Source organism: Impatiens glandulifera, chromosome 9 (genome assembly GCF_907164915.1).
Source record: "Impatiens glandulifera chromosome 9, dImpGla2.1, whole genome shotgun sequence".
NCBI classification, from domain to species: domain Eukaryota; kingdom Viridiplantae; phylum Streptophyta; class Magnoliopsida; order Ericales; family Balsaminaceae; genus Impatiens; species Impatiens glandulifera.
Genome location: NC_061870.1, coordinates 25,729,477 through 25,752,440, shown reverse-complemented (window position 1 = coordinate 25,752,440; position 22,964 = coordinate 25,729,477). Strand labels below are relative to the sequence as shown.

The 22,964-nt window shown below is 30.0% G+C and overlaps 2 protein-coding genes and 1 non-coding gene across 3 annotated transcripts; 2 read left to right on the top strand and 1 right to left on the bottom strand.

The window, feature by feature from the left end:
• The first annotated feature begins 9,289 nt into the window (after positions 1-9,289).
• Positions 9,290-12,412, top strand: LOC124914863 (L-ascorbate oxidase homolog). The gene is made up of 8 exons (XM_047455481.1): positions 9,290-9,576; positions 9,662-9,771; positions 9,913-10,183; positions 10,738-10,834; positions 10,931-11,276; positions 11,363-11,728; positions 11,820-11,898; positions 11,981-12,412. The coding sequence occupies exons 1-8, from the start codon at positions 9,433-9,435 to the stop codon at positions 12,182-12,184; spliced, it is 1,617 nt and encodes a 538-aa protein (XP_047311437.1). The 5' UTR covers positions 9,290-9,432; the 3' UTR covers positions 12,185-12,412.
• A 787-nt stretch (positions 12,413-13,199) lies between these two features.
• Positions 13,200-13,272, top strand: TRNAA-CGC. Its single transcript has one exon. It is a non-coding gene; the product is annotated as a tRNA-Ala (tRNA).
• A 7,120-nt stretch (positions 13,273-20,392) lies between these two features.
• Positions 20,393-21,938, bottom strand: LOC124915511 (dof zinc finger protein DOF3.1-like). Its single transcript, XM_047456238.1, has 2 exons — positions 21,753-21,938; positions 20,393-21,652 (listed from the first exon to the last, which is right to left on the bottom strand). Exon 2 carries the CDS (start codon positions 21,632-21,634, stop codon positions 20,678-20,680), a length of 957 nt encoding a protein of 318 aa, XP_047312194.1. The 5' UTR covers positions 21,635-21,652; positions 21,753-21,938; the 3' UTR covers positions 20,393-20,677.
• Between the last annotated feature and the right edge of the window lie 1,026 nt (positions 21,939-22,964).

Genomic DNA, 22,964 nt, shown 5'->3' with positions numbered 1-22,964 from the left:
TGTCTCTCCCAACAATTAGCATGTCATCAACATAAAGGAGAAGTATAATAAAATAATTAGAAGCAAACTTTTGTACAAAGACACAATGATCTGTAGACGCCTTCATGTACCCATGGATGATCATGAACGACTCAAACTTAAGATACCACTGCTTTGGTGCTTGCTTCAAACCGTACAGACTTTTGACAAGTTTGCACACACCTTGTTTTCCTCACCTTTCTTATTGTAACCTTCATGTTGCTCCATATAAACATCTTCATCCAAATCATCATGGAGAAATGCAGTCTTGACATCAAGCTGTTCAACCTCAAGATCTATACAAGCAGCTAGACTTAACACCACTCGAATAGAAGTCATCTTCACTAGCGGTGAGAAAATCTCATCATAATCGATTACATGCCTCTTCCAAAACCTTTGACAACCAGTCTAGCCTTGTATCTTGTCTTGCTATCATCACCTTCTTGCTTGATTATGTACACCCATTTATTTTGTAATACTTTTATGTTCTTTGGTCTTTGAACCATTTCATATGTGCCATTTTTCAGCAATGATTTCATCTCTTCATCCATGGCAGCTATCCATTCTTCCTTATGAGCATTCTCAAGAGCCTCCTTGTAACATATAGGCTCCCCACAATCAGTTATAATGACATATTCTGTAGTAGGGTACTTAGAACTTGATCTTTTCTCCTTAGTAGACCTCCTAAGTACCTCTGTTTGTTGATTCTGTTGATTTCCATCTTCTTGTTGAACTTCAAAATCAACTTCAACATTATTACCAAGATCAGTTTCAGTATTAGTATCATTTCCATAGCCTACAACTTGACCCTGAGGAACATCATCATCACTATCAGAGTCTGAAGCTACATGTGGCCTTGTCTCCTCAACATCATGAGACAACTCAAGACTAGAAAGGTCACGTATGTATGCATCAAGCTTTTCACCATCTTCAAAATTCTTAATAGTCTGATCTTCAAGAATACCACATCTCGGCTTCTCAAAACCTTCTTATCAACTGGGTCATAACACCTATATCCCCACTTTTCATCACCATACCCCAAAAATATGCCTTGCCTGGTTTTTGCATCTAGTTTAGACCTCTCATCTTTTGGAACATGCACAAAATCTCTGCAACCAAAAACACGTAAATAGTCATAATTAACATCTTTACCTGACCAGACGCTTTCTGCACACTTATTATTCAATGGCTTGGAGGGAGAACGATTGATCATATACACTATAGTGCTCATGGCTTCAGCCCAGAAATGCTTAGCCAACTTGGAATAGGAGAGCATACTCCTCATCCATTCCAACATTGTGATGTTCATCCTCTCTACCACACCATTTTGTTGTGGAGTCTTGGGCACAGTCTGTTCATGTCGAATACCCTACTCTTTGCAATAATCATCAAATGAGCCTATGTACTCTCCCCCATTATCTGACCGCACCCTCATCAGTTTTCTTCTTGTCTCTCTTTCAACCAGCTTGTGAAAGACCTCAAACCTTGCTGCAACCTCATCCTTGGACTTTATAGCATAGGCCCAAACCTTCCTAGATGCATCGTCTATGAAGGTTACAAAATAGGAAGCACCGTCTATGGATTTAATCTTCATAGGACCACAAACATCTGTATGGACTAGTTCAAGGACATTCTTTTTCAGTTCAACTTTTGACTTCCTGAAGGAGACTCTGTTCTTCTTACCCTTCAAGCAATGCTCACAATTTTCAAGATGAGCATCCTTGAGATTCAACAACTCATTCCTCTTGATCAAAACATTCAGCCCCTTTTCACTAATGTGACCTAGTATCTTGTGCCACAACTCAGAGGATGACTCCATCAAAACAGAATATGTTGCATCATAGACAATTTTCAAATTTGTCTTGTATAAGGAACAACATTTCTTACCTCGTGCAACAACCAATGAACCATTTCTTAGCTTCCATGCTCCACCACTAAAAACATTATGGTAGCCTCCATCATCGAGCTTACCTGCTGAAATCAAATTCATTCTCAAATCAGGAACATGTCTTACATCTCTCAATGTCATGAAGCAGCCCATGTTTGTCTCGATTCTAACATCACCAAGACCAACTATCTTGGACACACCACTGTTACCCATGCGAACCTCACCATAATCACCAGCTTTATAGGACTGGAAGTAACCTTTTTGTGGAGTAATATGAAATGAGGGCACATGTGTCAACAATCCATGTTATTTCATTTGAAGATGTGCTAAGACAAAAGTCTTGACAGTTAGAAGCATATGTTAGTTCACCATCTGAAGCATAAGCAGATGTATCTGCACTCTGTTCTTTCTTTTCTCTAGGCTTCATCGTACCCTTCGCTTTATCATTTTTAAATTTCCAGCACTCATTTTTCCAGTGACCCATTTTGCCATCTTTGGAACTCTAGACTTGCTTCTAGACTTTTCCCTGCTCGAACCACTTCTATTATCCTTTGATTTTCCTCTATCAGTCACCAACATATCAGACTTAGAGGGTTTATCCCCCTTTCGATTCTCCTCATCAAGTAAGGAACTGGTGACAAATGCCATGTTGACTTTACCATTTGGTGTTGAGTTGCTGAGAGTGATAATAAGTGTCTCTCAATTTGCAGGCAAAGATCCAAGGACTAAAAATGCTTGCACCTCATCATCAAAGTTTATCTTCATACTACTCAGCTGATTCAAAATATTTTGAAATTTATTCAAGTGCTTAGCAAATGATTTATTATCAATATACTTCAGATTCACCAGCCTTCGTACCAATGTTGCTTTATTCCATGCTGACCTCCCAGCATAGAGTGCTTCAAGTTTTCTCCACACACTATACGTCGTAGTCTCGTTCTCAATATGGTGCACAAGATTTACACCAACCCAGGAACGAATAAAACTGCAGGTCTTTCTATCTGTCTTTTTCCAATCAACCTCTTTTGTAGTCTCAGGTCTAACACCCTCATTTTCAATTGCTTCATTCAAATCATCTGAAACTAACAGATCATTAATCATCAGTTTCCATTGCATGTAGTTTGTACCATTCAGACTCACCATATCAGGTCTAGATTTCCTCATTATTACTGCCTTAACAACTGACAAAACCCCCAGCAAAGAAACAGTTGATCTCTATGAATTTTGCCAAATAACCAGCAGAGCACTCTGCTCCAATGTTAAAACAGATAACCAATCAATACTGCTCTAATACCACTATTGGGTTTTGCAACAGCAAAACTACGAATCTTTTTAGAAATCAAAACCTGTAGCAAATCAGATTCCAAATCGTTTATGACGACAAACAGATTACCAAGAACTGAAATAGCATAAAGCAATAAACGATAACATAATATACGTGGTTCGGTCAAAATCGACCTACGTCCACGAGAGGGATAAGTTTCACTAAATCAAACAAATGTCAATAGTAGAAACTTACATACCCTGCTCTCAAATGAAAGAAGTGATTACACTAGGAATGATTGGACTACTCCACAATCAAAAGCTTCCCCAATCTTTCTCTCTAGATCAGCCAAAGAACAAGAAGAAGAAGGAAACCAGAAAACCCTAGATCTGTAATTCACTCTCTCTCAACTTTACTCAGTTATGAGAAAATACCCAAAAAAGTATTTATACTCTAACCCGTTTTCATAACAGAAAACTCTGACCCGTTTACCCGGAATTTAAAAAACCTGCCCGCAATGGCAAGGAACACCTCAACACGTGGCACTATCGATCGTGCCATTAGTGGCGATCGTGTCGTTCATGCCGATTGTGCTGCTCGTGCATATCGTGTCGCTCGTGTCGAACGTTTTTTATATCAACAAACGATGTTTCTTGCTTTTTCGGTGATGCGATTGAATTTTTGATTTGTTATTATTGCTGAGTAGAATGATATGCACGTTCTTGGAGAAGAATTTCAAGAATTTAACGCCGAAAATCTCTAGAGCTTTTATCTCTCTTGATTTGATTCAACATACATTTGAATCAAACAATAGAGACGCAACATTTTTTGCCTCTGAAGAAACTGTGGGGACATGGATCGAGTTATATATCGATGAAATTTGTCCATCGGTGCCATTGATTCGATGTCAAGAAGACGAATCAGGACGTTTCGATCACTAATGAGGTATCGAGAAGACCATTCCAAATAATCATGGAATAGAACTTCCTTACCGTTAGCGACAAAGTTGAGCAATATTTATGTTTAGTCTTTTTATCTCTTGATATTTGTATTTAGGTATAAACTTGCATTTTTAGTTTAAAGAAAAATTGTGATGAAACAAAATCATCGTCTTGTTTAAAATATGAAGTTCTTATAGAATATTATTGATACTAGCATATAGCCTGTGCATTTGCACGAGTAATGATATAAAAATCGAGAAAAAAAAATACGGTAAAAATGTGATAACATTTTTAATTTACTCTCACATATATATCCAAATTAACTACAACTCTCGACCCGACAATTCGAACATTTTGAAAATTAAGCATCATTATATATATATATATATATATATATATATATATATATATATATATATGTTAGTTAAAAAGTAGAACTTATACTCGACAATTCGGATACTTTGAAAATTAAACATCATTATATATATATATAGATGAGTTAGTTAAAAAGTTGAACTTATATTGTTAAAATGTTCTGCGTTCATAAAATTTGGTGTTTAATTTAAAATATAAAGTCTTATTAGCTTAGTTGGTTAAAGTACTTGTTTTTGTTAGGTTGCGAGTTCAAAACATACATATAGCATTTTTTATTTTATTTTTAACCGTTTTAAAATATGGAGGGTCAACCCACAATCCGACCTAAGTATCCATTTACTCTCACATATATATCCAAATTAACAACAGTTTTCGACTTAGCAATCCGGACGCTTTGAAAATTAAGCATCATTATATATATTGTATTAAAAATATGAAATATTAAAATGAAAATTGAATAACATGGTTTCAAAACTGTCACTAAATGTTCTGTTTACAAAACTACAAAAATATTTTGTTAAAGTTTGGGACAAACATTTTGAAATATTATTCATAGTTTTTAAATGACTAAATTTTAATGAAACTGTAAAACAAATATCGAATTTCACGGAATTATACAATTTATCATAGAAAAAATTATATATATATATATGAAGCTTTTAAGTTAGTCTAACATAAAACAAGAATTGTATAATTAGTATGATTGGTTGATCTTACACGTTAAGTGGGCATTTCGGTCATGTAGTTTTTTACTCTCGATTTGAAAAGAGATTTTTCACGCTAAAATTTGTCTTATATTGTTTTTTTTTATTTCATTCTATTTAGGTCATCTCTTACCCTCAATTAATTGAGAAAGTGTTTTGTTTTGAAGACTCGTCATGTCCAAACTGTCCCAATCCAAAATATTTTTTTTTATAAAATTTAGAAAATTGATTCTAGCCCATTTTTTTTGATTTTTTATAAAATTATTATAGACAATTTAAATTGAAAATGGATTCAATAGACATTTGAATATAAAAAAGCTAGGCCTCATCTTTATATAAATCCATCCGGTTGATTTTTAAATGAACTTGGGCCGAAGGCCTAACCGAACCCCTCCACTTAGACCAAAAGCACTCATATCTCTTTTCCTCACATAGATAATCTAGAATGCATGCATGTGATCATGGCCAGTTTAAATTACCCGAACCCGCGTTGACTTGCTAGTTTATCCGACAAATGACTCGGTCACCTCTCTTGTCAACGGTTTAATGAAGAGAATAATCTTAAAAAATGAATCTGCAAACAAATAGATATGGCTCGGATGAAGATTAATATATATATTAAGATTTGGATCAGTTTTGAGATTGATCAAAAGGTCCAAAGAGGTTTTGGAAGGTTGGGCAGTAGGCATGGGCTCGCTGGAGGAATTCTCGAACGATCTTTTTTTTCTTCAATTTTCCTTTGCGCGGAATGCCAGCCTCCCAATTTTTCAACTGCATTAGTTATTAGACATGTCTTCTCGGTTGGATAGGCAAAATGATAACTAATTCTCTCTTTTTTAATAGTACGTGAGTTTAAAGATCGTCAATAAATTGAAAGTTATTGATATTTATTATATTTATAAAATTAGGACTTATTTAATTATTAATGTGTTTGGGCCTATATGTATAATTAATTTAGGGTTTTTAGGTTAATTTATTCATTTATAAGGATGATTGATAAATGTTGATATACAACACTTAAACTCTTAAGATTTTTCTTCTTTAACAAATATTATTTTCCTTCTAACTATACTACAAAAACTCAAAAAAGATTAAAAAAATTAATCGAGAAATGAGTTTTATTGTTATGGAGTTAAAGAAAACGAAATTATAGATATTCACTGTATAGAAATGTTATTTTTCTTTTTGCATTCTATCAATTTAATTATAAATTAAATGACATTCATTTTTCATTATTTTTATTTGTAAACAATGGAAAATCAAAATAGCTTCAAGCTGTTTATTTTATCATTTTCAATTATTTAAAAGAATTTCAAATAATAGTATCACACATTATAATTATTATTTTTTTATTTAGATATGGATATAAATTTTTGTTACTTTTAAAAAAATATTATTCTTTTTATTCATAAGTCAGTATTTATAAAATAAAATAAAAGATTGTGCAGCGCAAAATTAGGTACTTTTAAAGTGAGGGCCCTTTAAGACTGAGAGCAAAATTGTCAAAATTAAGAATCGAGAATACGTAAAATCGTTAATTAGTTGTAAACTCGTAAAATCGTGAATTTATATGAAATCGTAAGAGTTTAATTTGAAAAAATAATAGTTATATATTATTATTATTTATATATAATTAAGAATTTTATACTCAATCAATTTAAAAATATATATATATATATTTAAATATAAAATTAATTAAAAAATTAAAATAAATAAATAACACTATAAAAAAATTATAATTATAAAATTAATTAAATTAATTTATTTATTTGAATAAATAAAATCTTTTTTTTATTTTTAAATAAAATTTATTTTTTTAAACATAAAATCGTATTAAATCGTAAAATCGAAATTATTTATAAACTCATAAAATCTTATTATTATAAATTTAAAATAGTAAAAATTTAGTTATTTAAGAATTTATTTAAAATTAGATTAACCTGACGTAAAATTATAAATTCTTAAAATTTTAAGAGTGAACTTCGAAATTTTAAGAGGAGATTTTAAGAGATTGGTGTTTGTTCTTATTTAAAAATATGTTTATAAAGACCATGGGTGATCATAAAGTGAACATTAAGCTTTATTTTGATAAATTTCAAATAATATTATAATCTATAAAACTTTTTATCTACATTTAATAGTCTTACCATAGAGAAATGTGAGATTTTTTTTTACCAGTGATATGACTTACCATTTAGTTTTCTTCCACACTAATTTGGATTTAACTATTTATAAACACTTTTTAAAACTAATCATAAATATAATTCTTAATTTATTTATTTTATGACTAAATTTAGCATCTAAATATTTGTATTTATTAATTCATATACTAGAATATATATATTGATCTCAATTCGACATATTCTCATTCAATTTTGAAATATCTTCAAACCTTAATTTTTATTATTCTGATTTATATATTTGTTTGAATTTTTTCCACATGTATCCTTCCATGCATGGACTATTTTAAAAATAAATAAATAAAAGAAGAAGAATAACATTTTTATCTATAAACAAAAATATATATATATATATATATATATATATATATATATTAATTCACTCATAATTTTGTTGGCTCGTGTTATTATAATTGTGCCAAATACTCACTTAATAACAAATAATTAGTGTTTTTTTCCAACTTCCTCACCATGATATTAGCACGTGATTATATATATATATATATATATATATATATATATATATATATATATATATATATATATATATATATATATATATATATATATATATATATATATGTCTTTTTATTATGTTGAGATTAAAAAACAAAGTTAGACACCTAATTAAGTTCCTAACCAAAACACTTCAATCTAACTTATTTAAGGTTTGATAAACTAAATTTTAGTTACTAAATCCATATTCAATTTTCACTCAATTTACTTAAATCACTATTTTTCTCACTGTAATTAGTTATATATGAACATAGTTGACTAATCCATTATAAAAAATAAATTATTTGTTACAAAAAAAAATAATTAGTCATCTATTTGAGACTTATAAATCATTTAATATGAATAAGCTTATTTAATCTCTTGTCTATTATCTACTGTTTTTTAATTTACTTTATATTTTATTATAAAATAATATACCAATATTCAAAATGAAAATAGAAGACACAATACATTGTATAAAATAAATATAGTCTTCAACTTTTAGTTGACGGATTCTTTATTATCTTGAAATATATAAATATTATAGTTATTATTCTAATATTTATATATATGGTAACAATATTATCATAATATTATTAAAAATATATTATAATAATATTATTACCATATTGTATATATAATTTAATATTTATAAAATAAAATATAATTTATGTACAATATTTTCTCTATTGTATAACTACTCAAAATTCTATAAATAAATTGTAACCAGCATGGATTTCAGGGGCCTAAATAAAAAAAAAATGAAAAATGAAGAATCCAGTTTGATTCTGCTTGGTTAGTCTCTGATGGATTAAAATATTTTCACATAAATAAACTTTTCATCAATTTTTTTATTAAAATATATATTTAATCTTCCTAAATTCTGTGAGATTACTTTTGTTGACTATTATTATAATTATTTTTAGACAAAATTAAATTAAGAGAAAGGATAAACAGAGAAATTGATGTCATTTTGATGTCGATGTGTGAAACGTGATTGGACTTAAATTTAATAGAAGATAAGTTTTTTTTTAAAATTAATCACAAATCGTTACGACATATTTATGACACAAAATTCTCGAACTCTGTCATTACTCTTAATTAAATGGTAAAATAGAGGCTAATAATCAAGCGAGATTTACGGGAGATGTTCCAGCTGTAATTTGGGGAATGAGTAAAAGTTGACATTTTTTTCCACTGCCAAGGGTCAGGGTATGAGATTATCCACGCCATTATAGAGATTCAGTGTGAATGGAGGAATTAAGGAAACAAACCAGCATACCCACTTGAGATAATCTTCCAATTTTGAAGAAATAAATGATTACGCGTGAACTCCGCCGATGATGAACTAATTTCCAGCTAAAAGCCGCGGTCCCACTTTACATGCATCAATGAATATATATACTCGACACCTCTTTCATGTATTTTGTCTTGTGGGTAACAGAGAGAAGACACGGATAGTTCTTCCTTTTTACTTACACATTCATTCATTCTTTCATTCTTTAATCTTTTTCTTGTTAATTTCTGATTAACAAGGCACAACTGTTCTTTTTCCTCTGTTGGAATTATGGGGAGAGTATCGATGTTACATTTGATATTCTTTGTTTTGGCTTTCATGAATGTTTGTCTGGTGAAAGCAGAGAACTCTTATTATTATCTCACTTGGACTGTCACTTATGGGACTGCATCTCCATTGAAAACCCCTCAACAGGTTTTTTTCTTCATGCATATCATCTGTTTGATTATATGTCTAATCAATCATAATGCTGATTATATGTGTTTTTATGCTTTTGTAGGTCATTCTTATCAATGGGCAATTCCCTGGACCTAGAATTGACACTGTTACCAATGACAATTTAATCATCAATGTCATTAACAAGCTAGATCAACCTTTTCTCTTGACATGGTATATATATATACTCTCATCTTCCTGTTACAAAAGATGTTTTTTGGGTTTGAGTTTTGGTTTATTCAATTGTGAGAATGGTATAAATCAGGTTCACTTTACATATTTGTTTGTATAATGCTTTAAATCTGGATTTCTTAGGAATGGAATTAAGCAAAGGAAAAACTCATGGCAAGATGGGGTTTTGGGTACTAATTGTCCTATACCTCCAAATTCAAATTTCACCTACAAATTTCAAACAAAGGATCAGATTGGAACCTACACGTATTTTCCTTCAACCTTAATGCACAAAGCGGCTGGAGGATTCGGAGGACTTAATGTATATGCGAGATCTGTGATCGTTGTACCATATGCTAGACCTGCAAATGATTTTACATTACTCATTGGTGATTGGTACAAGGCCAGCCACAAGGTATGAATCATATAATCATATGCCAAAGATTGATGTCTGTTTGATTCTATATTTTACATGTCAATTCAATCTAAATGTGCAGCCTAAACTACTTTTTTTTTGTGGAATCCGCTTGTTTGATGTTGGATTATGAAAATAAGATGGTTTATTTAGTTTATGTAAAACATGGTTTGTTTGGATTATACTTATGTAGATGATCAAAATACTTTTAATATTTAATATTTTAAAATGTTATAGATAATAAATTAAGGAAAAATCGGTATTATAGTTAATGATTTGATTGATGAGACAGTGGGTTATGATGATTTTGATTTTCCTTTTGACAATGATTTGTTGTTTGAATTAGTTCTATTGGAAAGGGAAGATTGCTCGTGTTCTCATCAATGTACTAAATTTCATTTTTTTTCTTATGTATTTAATGCTGAATAATTGTGATTTAACTTGTTCTAAATGTGTATTCTGTTTAATAATACAAGCTTTCAAATTTAAATAAAATAAAATAAATCTATGAAATAGTCTAAATATTTATTTTTTTCTTCCAATTGTCATTACAGACTCTGCAATATAGATTAGATTCAGGAAGATCACTTGGGTTTCCTGATGGGCTCCTCATAAATGGGAGAACTCATTCAACCTTCACTGGTGACCAAGGTTGTATATATAATAAAACCCAAGATCTTGCATATCTTGAAATTGAATTATTTTGAGTGTTTGTTACTAAATGAAGTTAACTTTTTATAATTTCAGGAAAGACCATCATGTTCAGAATTTCAAATGTGGGTTTATCAGGCACATTTAACTTCAGAATTCAAGGCCATGTCATGAAGCTTGTTGAGGTTGAGGGCTCTCATGTTCTTCAGAACACATACAATTCTCTCGATGTTCATGTAGGTCAATCTGTTGCAGTTCTAGTCACTCTGGATCAAGTCCCTAAAGATTATTACATTGTTGCATCTACTCGATTCACAAGGAGAATCCTCACATCAATTGCGGTTTTGCATTACTCAAACTCCAAAACTCCTGTCTCGGGACCTCTTCCTCTCCCTCCCAGTTTCCAACTTCATGGATCTATGCAGCAAGCAAGAACATTCAGGTTTATACAGACTCAGTTCAGAATTATAGATTTTAATAAAATCTAGACTAGCCCTGTTTTACCCTTTATTTATTTTTCGATTGAAGGTGGAATTTGACCTCAAATGCGGCCAGGCCTAATCCTCAGGGTTCATACCATTATGGAACCATACCAATTACAAGGACATTAGTTTTGGCGAATTCTCGACCTGTAATCAATGGTAAACGAAGATATGCTGTTAACAGAGTCTCTTTTGTACATCCTGATACTCCTCTTAAGCTTGCTGACCATTTCAATATTTCCGGAGTCTTTAATATGGATTCAATCCAAAGTGTTCCATCTGAAGGCCCTTCATATTTGGGAACTTCAGTTGTGAGCACATCTCTCCATAACTTTATTGAAATCGTGTTCCAGAACAATGAAAAGCCAGTTCAATCTTGGCATTTGGACGGTTATGATTTCTGGGTTGTTGGGTAAGCAAACATGTAGATTGTAGACAAATATTTTTTGTCTTTTTAATGTAAAAGTTTAGCAATTGACAATGTTTTCACCAAACAACTGCAGTTATGGTTCTGGACAGTGGACAGAAGCAAAAAGAAAAGGATATAATCTTGTGGATGCTACAACCAGGCACACTGTACAGGTAAATGGAATAAATAACTATTACTAGCAAAACATAAACTATTTTTATTCAACAATATTGAATTTTGTTCTATTATTGATAGGTATTCCGGGACTCTTGGACGGCCATATTAGTATCGATGGACAACGAGGGAATGTGGAATTTGAGGTCTGCGATATGGGAAAGGCAGTATTTGGGGCAACAGCTTTATCTTCGGGTTTACAGCACTGAGCGTAGCCTTCACAATGAATACGACATTCCTTCCAATGTCTTGCTTTGTGGAAAAGCCATAGGGCATCATCCTTGAAAACAAAAGTAGAACTGTGTTGATTGGCAATTCTTGGAATTTTCTGTAATTTGATTTGGTTATGAAATAGCTGTAAGAACTAAGAAGGAATAGAAAGAAAAATAAAGGTTATAAACTTTTATATATAAACTATTTCTTAAGCTATGTAATCATCAATTTGTATAATAGTATGGTATTCCAAATATGTACACCTCAATGAAATGAAGTTGTTCATATTGTTTTACTCATGAATGTCTTTTTGCCATTGAAAGTGGAACTTGGTCATCATCTCAAATCATACCTCACTTGCAATTTATTTTTATTAATTATGTGAATGTTGAAGAGATTCTTTTATTGTAATTTCTTTTTTTTGGATTTGGACTTGTGTATCATAATTGAAACTTTCTAATTGTCTCAATTTTTCTGATAATCAATATATTGTTATTATATATGTTCTTAAAGTATTTTATTCAAACGTCAATATGAAAAATATTGTTTTATACATTTGCATCATTTTATTAATAAACATATTTTCATAAATATTGACCCATTTGAAAATACCCGGAGCTGGGTTTGAATGTTAAAATATACACAATTTTCGATCGATTTGTATTCAAGAAGCAATGAATATGATTCTCTTTATCACACATGATGGTTCCCTTTTTTATATGTTGCGACTGCGCTTCTATTTCTTTTTATCAAAATGGAGGGAATCTTGATGAAACGACGGCTCATTGGTCCAAATATCGTGATAAAATTGCGATTATGTTGACATAGACAAAGTTGTTTTTGTTGGAGATATATCGACAACCGTCTTTTATTGGTACCATAATGGCATGTGTATGGGAAGAAGTCATTTTAAAGCGACTATCTATTCAATCAAATTTTGGATAAAGCTTTCAAATAGGTTAATTATGCAAAATATCTAAAATCCTTACTTCTTTTTTTTTAGGTAAATCATTTCTCAAATATTTTTTAAAAATCAATAAATAGGTGTATCTGATCTGATAGAGTACGCACTCTATAAAAATCAATCGGGGATGTAGCTCATATGGTAGAGCGCTCGCTTCGCATGCGAGAGGCACGGGGTTCGATTCCCCGCATCTCCATTTAAATAAACTTTTATGTTTTCATATTCGAAAGTTTGTTTTTTGAATATGAAAAATCCATATTAAACAGAGTCATCTGTTTGATTTCCTGCATCTCCATTTAACAATTTCCACTCATTAATTGCTTCAAAAGTCTTGATAAATGTGTTACGATGTTGAATAAGTCTAAGTTGTTTTGTGTAGCTCATATAAGTCATATGATAGAAACGCAACCAATGATTTATTGGATTTATAATTATCACTCATGATGGTCGAAACAACTGATCATTTTTCTAAAGGTAGTGATAAAGCTGGCTTAATGTTGAAATAGACAACAAAACAATTTAATAAATAAAAAAAATTGTTTTTATTGAAGATGAAGAATCAAATGAAGGGTGTAAATCATATATGTTAGGCAGAATAAAGAAATCGTGATAAATATTTGGGTTAAGAACATTTGTTTTCGAATATGTTTAGAATATTTGGGATAAATTTTTAGTGTTTATAATTACTTAGGTGGATTGAGTTTTTTTTATCATTCTCGATTTTCCCACTTTATTGTATGTTATTTTATCTTGAGTGTTTATACTTTATTGTCTTATTGGTAGGATGGACTCTCTTTCAAAGCAATGATGTCTCAAATGAACATGCTTCCAATTTGGATTGAAATTGTTTGAAAAATCATGATTCATAATAAATATGTCATGATGTTGAAATATAATTGTATATAATATTGGAGTGTAATTTGATAGATCATTTATTAAGAATTAAAATTAAAATTAAAATTTCAATAAAATTTTTATCTTCCTCCATAGTGGAGTTTTGGCATGCTTCCTTTTCCTTTGCTTGTTTATCCATCCAAGCATTGAGTGAGCCAAGAATTTATCATTCTTGCTTCTCAAATTCTGCTTTTGTAGCTGTGTGCCTGGACCTAGATTGTTGGCATAGGTGTGAAAGGTATTCGGGTGCCACCAGCTCTTAAGTGCACTCATTGGCATTGACGGGATTCAAAAGACTTCCAGTTTCGTGAACGTATCCATGGGATTGGATGAATACACGGGAAGTGAGACCTCATTTGGAAAGTTTAAAATAAATAAAACAAGATATCTGATTCTATCCGAAGAAGACGACCCGTCTCTAGTATTTTCATTTCGCCCCAACTTTACGTTAGTGACTTCCATCTGGCATTGGGATCGATAGAGGCAACTAGCTAGCATCATGGGAATTAAAAAATGGGGGAGAGAAAGAAGTCGTGGAGTGGGTTAGAAGGAATGGACTAATTAGTTAAATCAGAAAACCAATACTGAAAGATTCAATCAAGGAAAAAAAAAAAAAAAAGGTGTTTTTATAATTCTCAGAAATATATTATTATTTTATCAATTACAACACAATTACGTATTAAATCGTAATTATTTTTAAATTTAAAAAGCTAAAATGTTGAACCAATGTATTAGTTTTAAAATTTAGTTGGTTAATATTTTAAATTAATATTTATTTTCTATATTTTGGAAAGTTAAATATCAAACTATTATTATGTTTTAATTTAGTATATAAAATGTCAAACAAATATTTTTTTTTTTTTTAAAATTGACCTTTACACAAAATTATATATACTTGAGATATTCTAATATGCAAGGTTAAATAAATATCTTAATAATATATATTAAAAATATTTTTATTATATATTTTTCCAAACATGAAATTAGATTTAAATTATAATTTTTCCAACACATGAATTGAATTGTAATTTAAAATAATGTAAAATTCTAATTGAAATTCTAATTCTAATTTTAAAACTAATAAATTATTTTAATCATTTTATATGCTTTTACAATGTTACTACTGCTTATTTATTATATATCCAGATAATAATAATAAACATAGGAATAAAAGAAAATATATTAATGATTTTTTAAATTTTATTTTATAAGTTAAATATAAACCTGTTTATTGTGGTTTCTCATTTAAATTCACAGGTTTATATTTAAATCATTTTAAAAAACAATCTCAATTATGCGTCATTAATAATACATTTAATCAATATTTGTAAATTTTTTAGTATGAAAAAAATAACACCTTATTCAACAAAAAAGTTGACTCGTTGCTCGTTTGATTCAGCGTTTCTAAGTCGCGTATGAGCGCGTAATAAGCTGCTATAATAACTTTGCGTAATAAGCTTACACAAAAAATTATAATCAAACACACTTGTGCGTTTAAACTCAATTTTCTTTCTACCTTCTTCCTCAGCGTTTAAGATTATAATTTCAGCGTTTTTCTCTCTTATCATTTGTAAATATTTTATATTCATTTTCTCTCATCTATTTTATTCATTTTATTCACTCTCTTTCATTTATTTAATCTATTTTCGATCATTTTATTAATCATCTCTCATCTATTCCATATATTTATAATATTTTATATGTTTATATAAAATTATTATAATAAAAAAACATATATTTAACTATATTTTTATTTATAATATATATATCTTAATATTTAAAACAATTAAACAAAATATAAAATATAAATATAATGTGATTTTTTTATTTATAATTACAATTTTAGAAATTAAACAAGTCTGAGTTATCTAAAATTATCGATTACAAATTAAATGAATGATAATACGAAGAGAATGAGACTACAATTAAAATGAATGATAATACGAAAATGGTGAGAGAGCTAAAAAAACAAATTGACAATTGAAAAATTGGGTAAAAAAGGGAGAGGGTGATAATGTAAATATATATATAATAATGATAATAATAATAATAATAAATTACTTTCTTTATTCATATCATTTATTTTAAAATATATTATTTTTTTATTTAAGTCATTTATTAATATTTAAAATTATATATTAACAAAAAAAATTATAAAAATTAATATATTAATATAATTTATTTTGAAATATATACTATTTTTTAATTTAAATCATTTATTAATATTTAAAATTAAATTAATAAATATATATATAACATTATATATATATATATATTATTAATTATTAAATAATATTATAAATATGAAAAATAAATAAACTGATCGTATAAGCTGAATCAAACATACCCAAATTTAAAGATTAAATAAGCTAAAACCATATAAACGTACCTGAAAATAAGTTGGATAATAGCTTGAATAAGCTGGTGTCAATCAAGTGAGAATAAGTTGAATCAAATTAGAATGGGTTGGGGTTGTGTTTACCATTTTTATTCCCTTTTATTTTAAAGATTTTTTTAACTATAATTTCTCTCCCGATTTATGAAAAAATTTAAATCATATTCAACAAAAATTGACTCCTCATTTAGTCTCACATATAGTGAATAACAATAGTCATCTAATCAAGATTTTATACTATTATTCATGTCTTGTTCAGTTTAAGAATTCATACCAGGGATGGATACATAAATTAAAGTGGGGTGGGCTTGAAAACTTTGTGAGCTGGACTTAAAACATAAAAAGGAAAGTTACGAATAAAACAAGTGGATACATGTGTAATTTTTCATTTTTGAAAATTAAAAAATCAAATAATAAATTAAATTGAAAAAAACTAAAAAATTAAGAGAGTATGTCACATTTTTATCGTAAAAAAATTATCTATTTATTTTTCGGGATGGGCAGAGGCCCAGCTGATTCCTTCTGACTAAAAAATGTAAAAAAATATTTCCACAATGTACCGTTTATATTATATTTGAAATTTTTTTTTGTTAAAATTATATAAAAGAAATTTTATATAATATATATATATATGATAATATATGAAATTAATAAATTCAAAAATAAAATTAAAACAAAATGCAAAAATAAATAAATAGGTTGGTGATGTTATATATTTATCTGTTGAGTAGAATCAGACAAAATACTCAACTATCATCCTCAGTCAACTAGTCAACTACCGATCAAATCGGATCTCAAACAATATATTTTGGATCAAAAACTTTGTAACAAATTATAATTGTCATCATAATTCACATATATAGCTATTTTTTTCTCATGTAAAATTTATTATTTATTATTTATTTAAATTTGGACCATATGAAATTTGAACTTTAATTTTATTATGAACTATAGAGATGTTAATCTTAACTAGGAAAATTTCCTGTGCGATACACACGGATAAGGATAAGAATAAAAATAAAATAAATTAAAAAAATTATAATAATATTTTTTCAATGTTTAAAATTATTAAAATAAAAAATATAACGCTCTCATTTCACAACTTATTTTCTCACATGTTTCATCACATATTTTTTCGAATGAATCTCTCATTTCGTGACTTTACACTTTCACTTTGTCAATCAAATATTTAATTCATATTTTTTAATAATTAGCATCGTGACATCACACTTTGGTCAATTAAATATTTGATTTATTTTTCTTTAACCACTTTCAAATGATATCGGTCTATTATCCCTCGACAAACCACATCTCAATCACATTTAGTTAAAGGTTGTACTTGTTTTATTAGGTTGCAAGTTCGAAGCCTACAAATAACATTTTTAAATTTATTTTTAACCGTTTTAAGTTAATGGGCGGGTCAACTCACAATCCAACCCAAGTATCCATTTACTCTCACATAAATATCCAAATTAACCACAGCTCTCGACCCGACAATCCGGACACTTTAAAAATTAAGCATCATTGTATATATAGATTAGTTAGTTAAAAATTTGAACTTTTATTGTTAAAATGTCTCGCGTTCATCAAATTTAGTGTTGAATTTTAAATATAAAGTGTTGTTAGCCTAGTTGGTTAAAGGGTTGTACTTGTTTTATTAGGTTGCAAGTTCGAAACCTACAAATAACATTTTTAAATTTATTTTTAACCGTTTTAAGTTTATGGGCGGGTAAACCCACAATCCGAACCAAGTATTCATTTACTCTCACATAAATATCCAAATTAACCACAGCTTTCGACCCGGCAATCCGGACACTTTAAAAATTAAGCATTATTATATATATATATATATATATATATATTGTTAATTTACCTTTATAGTATTTTCTATAAATTTATAGAGTGGGTCAATTAATCCATAGTGTGTGGTCATCTATGTTCACGTATATGAGATGTTTTATTCATTCTTTTCAAGAGTGTGATCTTAAAAATAGAGAGAATGATGTGTAATTTTTATGAGCATTTTCTAACTCATCTTCTATCATTTAGTTAGTTGGATAAAGTTAAATGTTTTAAAGATTAAGAAGATCTGAATATTCGAGTTTTTATTTATTTATTAAGACTCATCTATCAAAATGGTGTAATAGATTTGCAATGGAATCGGATAGTCTTTAAGAATTGATGATCAGATGTAAGTATGGTCATGATTGGTCTGGTTAGTTTATCAAAATGTTTAATTATCCAACAGGGTGTAGCATTTGAAAGAGAATTTATTTTAGCACGTATATGATTGGTCTGGTTAGTCTATATTAATTATGAGGATGATTCTTCGATCAGTTTTTAGGACGATATTTAGTTTAGTATCAAAAGTCTAGCTATGACATATCGTGAAATTACTTCCATTGTTATATGTACAAATATCATAGTTAAGGACATGTTGCTCGGTCTAGTGGTTTCGCTAGCCAAATTAGATATAGAAGAAGATTAAATATTATGGAGAGTTCATTCCAAAATAGAATTTATTTTTAGTATGACGCAAACAAGCAACAAGACGTTATGAGTTGGCAAGACATGAATAATTTTCATGTGGGGAATTGATACAAGTTGTTCGCTAAGATGATTCAATATAATTTTTGTTGGAAAAATTTTAAAAGTCAAAGATTTCATTCAATATCTCGTTCTTTAAATGGAGCGTTAATCACGATGGTATTTTTACGGATGATATATGAATGAAAAAAGGTTGTAATATGGTTAGTCGTTGTATGTGTCACGAGAATGTTGAATCGACAACTCACTTACTTTTGCATTGTTGATGAGTGTCTAGTATATTGAGCCTTTGTGGAGTATTATTGGAATTCAATGGGTGATGTTAGAGTCTTTGGGTAGTTGCTGAGAAGTTTAAAACTTTTGATTGATGCGACTGATATGCTAGGCTTACATATTTTGGTTACCATCCTAATTATTTTTTGGTGGACTATTTGATTGAAGAGAAATCGTCGAGTTTTCAATAATCGCAGTCGTCTGATGCGTATCATTTATAATGTTATTAATATGACGTTTTCAAAAATTCGTTCCGAAAAACTAATAGAGTTCGTGAAGGAGTTAATCGTTCTTTTAGAAGACTTACATGCTCGATAACTTATTGAGTAATGTTTTTTATTTTTATTTTTTTTCATGTTATGCTTTTGTTGTGCTTAAATTATTAATTTTTTTAATTTTTATTATATATATATATATATAAATTTTTATTAATATAAATTCATAATATTCTAATCATCAAATATCATTCAAAATATATAAAACAAAAACATTTGTTTATTTTTTTCAATTATAAATTTAATTGTTTTGACACATTTATGTACTCCAAATAATCAACCCTTTTCCTAACCTCAAATTAGTATAACAAAGAACAATAATACATTATTTAGTTGGGTTAAATAAAATAAAGAAGAAAGAGAAAAGAGGGAGAAACAAATAGAATTGAGTGAAGGGAGGGTAAAAGGCTGCAGATGGAATCAAAATCAATCCATCAATATCCAACTGTAGGAATCAAATTACCCTTTCAAGCAAAACCCAAAGCCTAAGGCTAAGGCTAAGGCTAAGGCTGCTACCTTGGATCAGTCACCCCTCATTCCTTTTTCTCATTACAAATAAATATATTTATGAAATATATTAATTACTAGTAGATAAATCAGCTGTATCTATGAAAGAATCTTCTTCTATCACCTGTCACCCCCACCATGCCACCATTACCAGTACTAAACAATTACATGCATAGTGTTATGTTTTTTTATTTTTATATCATTAACATCAAAAGGGAAGCCTCATACTTTTGTGTTTACCAAGACGATATATTCTCCTGTCTTTATTCCATATCTTCTTTCACATTTTCACTTTCAAATCAAATTGATTAATTAATACTTCATTTTTGAAATTAACCTTTCATCTCACTTGCAGTTGTATCAATTATTAATCAAAAAGAGAAACCCAACTTGTTATTTCATGTAATAAAAGGAGAATTCATATGTAATAGTAAACTAATTATATAATTAATAATTAATATCCATTTTGAATACCTCCTTAATTAGTTCTTGTTGTACCAAACATGCACACCTTAAAGCATAAACACACAACAAAAAAGCTAAATTTGAAAAACTGACCACTCTACACCCCCCCATATTGATCATATACCCCAAACCCCCCAAACAGCTACACATTACATATATATGAAGATATTGTAATTATCATCACACACTAGTTATAATTTAAGAAAGAAACTTCACCATTTTATCTTTGGAAGATGACTCCCTAGCTAGATTGTTCCGAATCCAAAATGATCGGCTGCCCTAACAGGAGCCGAATCCAAAATGGCGGAAGAAGGCGACGAAGAAGAGGCGTTAGCGAGAAGAACCGACGAGTACTCGGGGAAATAGTTGTTAGATGTGGATGACGATCTGAGCCTATGATATAGTTCTTGAAATCCATTGTTCTGATTATGATGATGATGATGATGAGATTCCCCGAGAAATATACCAGCTTGAGATTGATTCATCGGATTGTTCATCCACAATGAACTTAAGGAAACCGAACCGCCCAACGGATCTAAACCAATATTAGACCGGGCGTTCAACCCGTTAGCCTCATGGGATCCAACCATAAACCCTTCATCCTTCACAGCTAGAGAATTATCCATCAGATAAGAAGTGGGATTAGGGTTAGGGTTAGGGTTTTGAGAGTTGGCATTAAGAAATGCCAACAACTGTGAGCTCTGAGGTGGAGACCACAGTATAGGTCCTCCACCTCCTCCGACTACACTCGAGGGAAGGTCACGATGATCGGAAAACATGGTTCCTCCGATCTCAGACATGGGTATGTTCTTGAACCTGGCTGCCAAGCCGGAGGTTTTCCCAAGTGAAGCAGCAACAGCTGTGGCCGCCCCACAGATTGACCTGTTCTTCCGGCAACCACCTCCGATGGGAACATTCCTGAGGGCTCCACCTTTTGTCCAGTAACGTCTACACGTTTTGCAAAAGTGGCGTGGCTGAGTGAGATTGTAATTGTTGTAGTAACAAAACTTGGTGTTTGGCGAATCACATCTAGGGCACCTCAAGTTTTCCTTCTCCGATGAATTCGAGGAATTATTCGCGGCGGCGGCGGCAGCTGTTATGGAGGAAGAACATGGAGAGAGTGACGGCGGTGAAGGAGCTGAAGAAGAACCAGTACCCACTATAAGAGGAGAATTATTACTACCCAACAACTCTTGAATCATCTTTTTGAATCGATCGATCTACAAGAATACAAAACAAGAAAGCAAAGTTAGTCTTTATTTATTTTTTCTTTAGTGGAAGATCAAAAGCTAAAGAGAAAGAGAAAGAGAAAGATCTTGCCTTGTTTGGTTAATTAGATGAGTGGGAATGTGGCTTTTGATGATGAAGGAGAGAGGCTTCGTGGGTGTAAAAGAATAGAGTCTTTTTTTAATATAGAAGAAAGAAATACAAGTGAGATAGAGAGAGAAAGCAGCTATATAGCCCTTTAATCATCCATGAATCTGATAAGTTAGTGGTCTTAAAGGATTTTCAGATTTCCACACTTTTACTTTTTGTTACATTTATTTCCCTTCTTTTCATATTCATGCTAGTACTATACATAATACATATATAACATTATATTATCATCACATTATATTATCATCATACGAATATTACCTTTTTCAACGTATCTACTTTTCCCGCTTCAAAACTCAAAACACACTTGTAGATCAACATGCTAATTTCATTCTTTAATTTGTATAGTTTGTCTTCTAATATATACTAAATTACTCACATTGAAATCATAATCAACAAAATATTATATTTAAAAATAATAATGTTTAAACATTTTTTACATGCATAGAAATTGTCTTTGGTTCAACCAAACACGGATTCGATCAATTCACACTTAAAACTCTTTACATGGATCGAAGTGAGAGTAAAAATCATGATAATAGGGTAATACTAACTTCTTACATACAAAAAAATTCAAATATTAATGAATAATGACATGTTATTTTGATAAAAATAGGATTATATATATATACTTCCTCTTATTTCAGAAAATGGTTAATTTAGTTGACTGTATCAACAAATTGTTAGAATGAGCGATGATACTATTAATTTTGTTCTATAACTTCTTTATTTGTGAAAAAGAATACAAGTAAAATTAGGAGGAACCTTACAAAGATTTTGGGTAGAGCGTCTCAAGTTTGATCTCGTGAGAGATTGTGCGGATTCTTCACCTCATTGTGGGCGGATGAAGGGATCGATCCCGGTATCGTTACAATAAAAAATGGGAAGTAGAAAACTACCTTGATCAATAATTGAAGGAGACAGCCACTAAGATGCATGGTCGGACAACATTGATTAGTGTCGAACAACATTGAATAGATGAACTCGGTCCAAAGAAGTTAACAAACCTCATTGTGAGCAAATTTGTCCCAAAGTTGTCTCCATATCACAGAATGGTAGAATATGAAAGAGGCGCGTGAAAAGTCACACCAACCAGCAAGCCTGATTAGAAGGATATTTAAATGTTAAGAGGGGAGATTCACATACTCCGCGAAA

Bases quoted from the DNA above. Each gene is read 5' to 3' on its own strand.
- LOC124914863 (XM_047455481.1), top strand. From the start codon at position 9,433: ATGGGGAGAGTATCGATGTTACATTTGATATTCTTTGTTTTGGCTTTC. The intron at 11,277-11,362 runs GTTTATACAGAC...TTTCGATTGAAG, and splicing joins CAGCAAGCAAGAACATTCAG to GTGGAATTTGACCTCAAATG. The intron at 11,899-11,980 runs GTAAATGGAATA...TATTATTGATAG, and splicing joins CAACCAGGCACACTGTACAG to GTATTCCGGGACTCTTGGAC.
- LOC124915511 (XM_047456238.1), bottom strand. From the start codon at position 21,634: ATGATTCAAGAGTTGTTGGGTAGTAATAATTCTCCTCTTATAGTGGGT.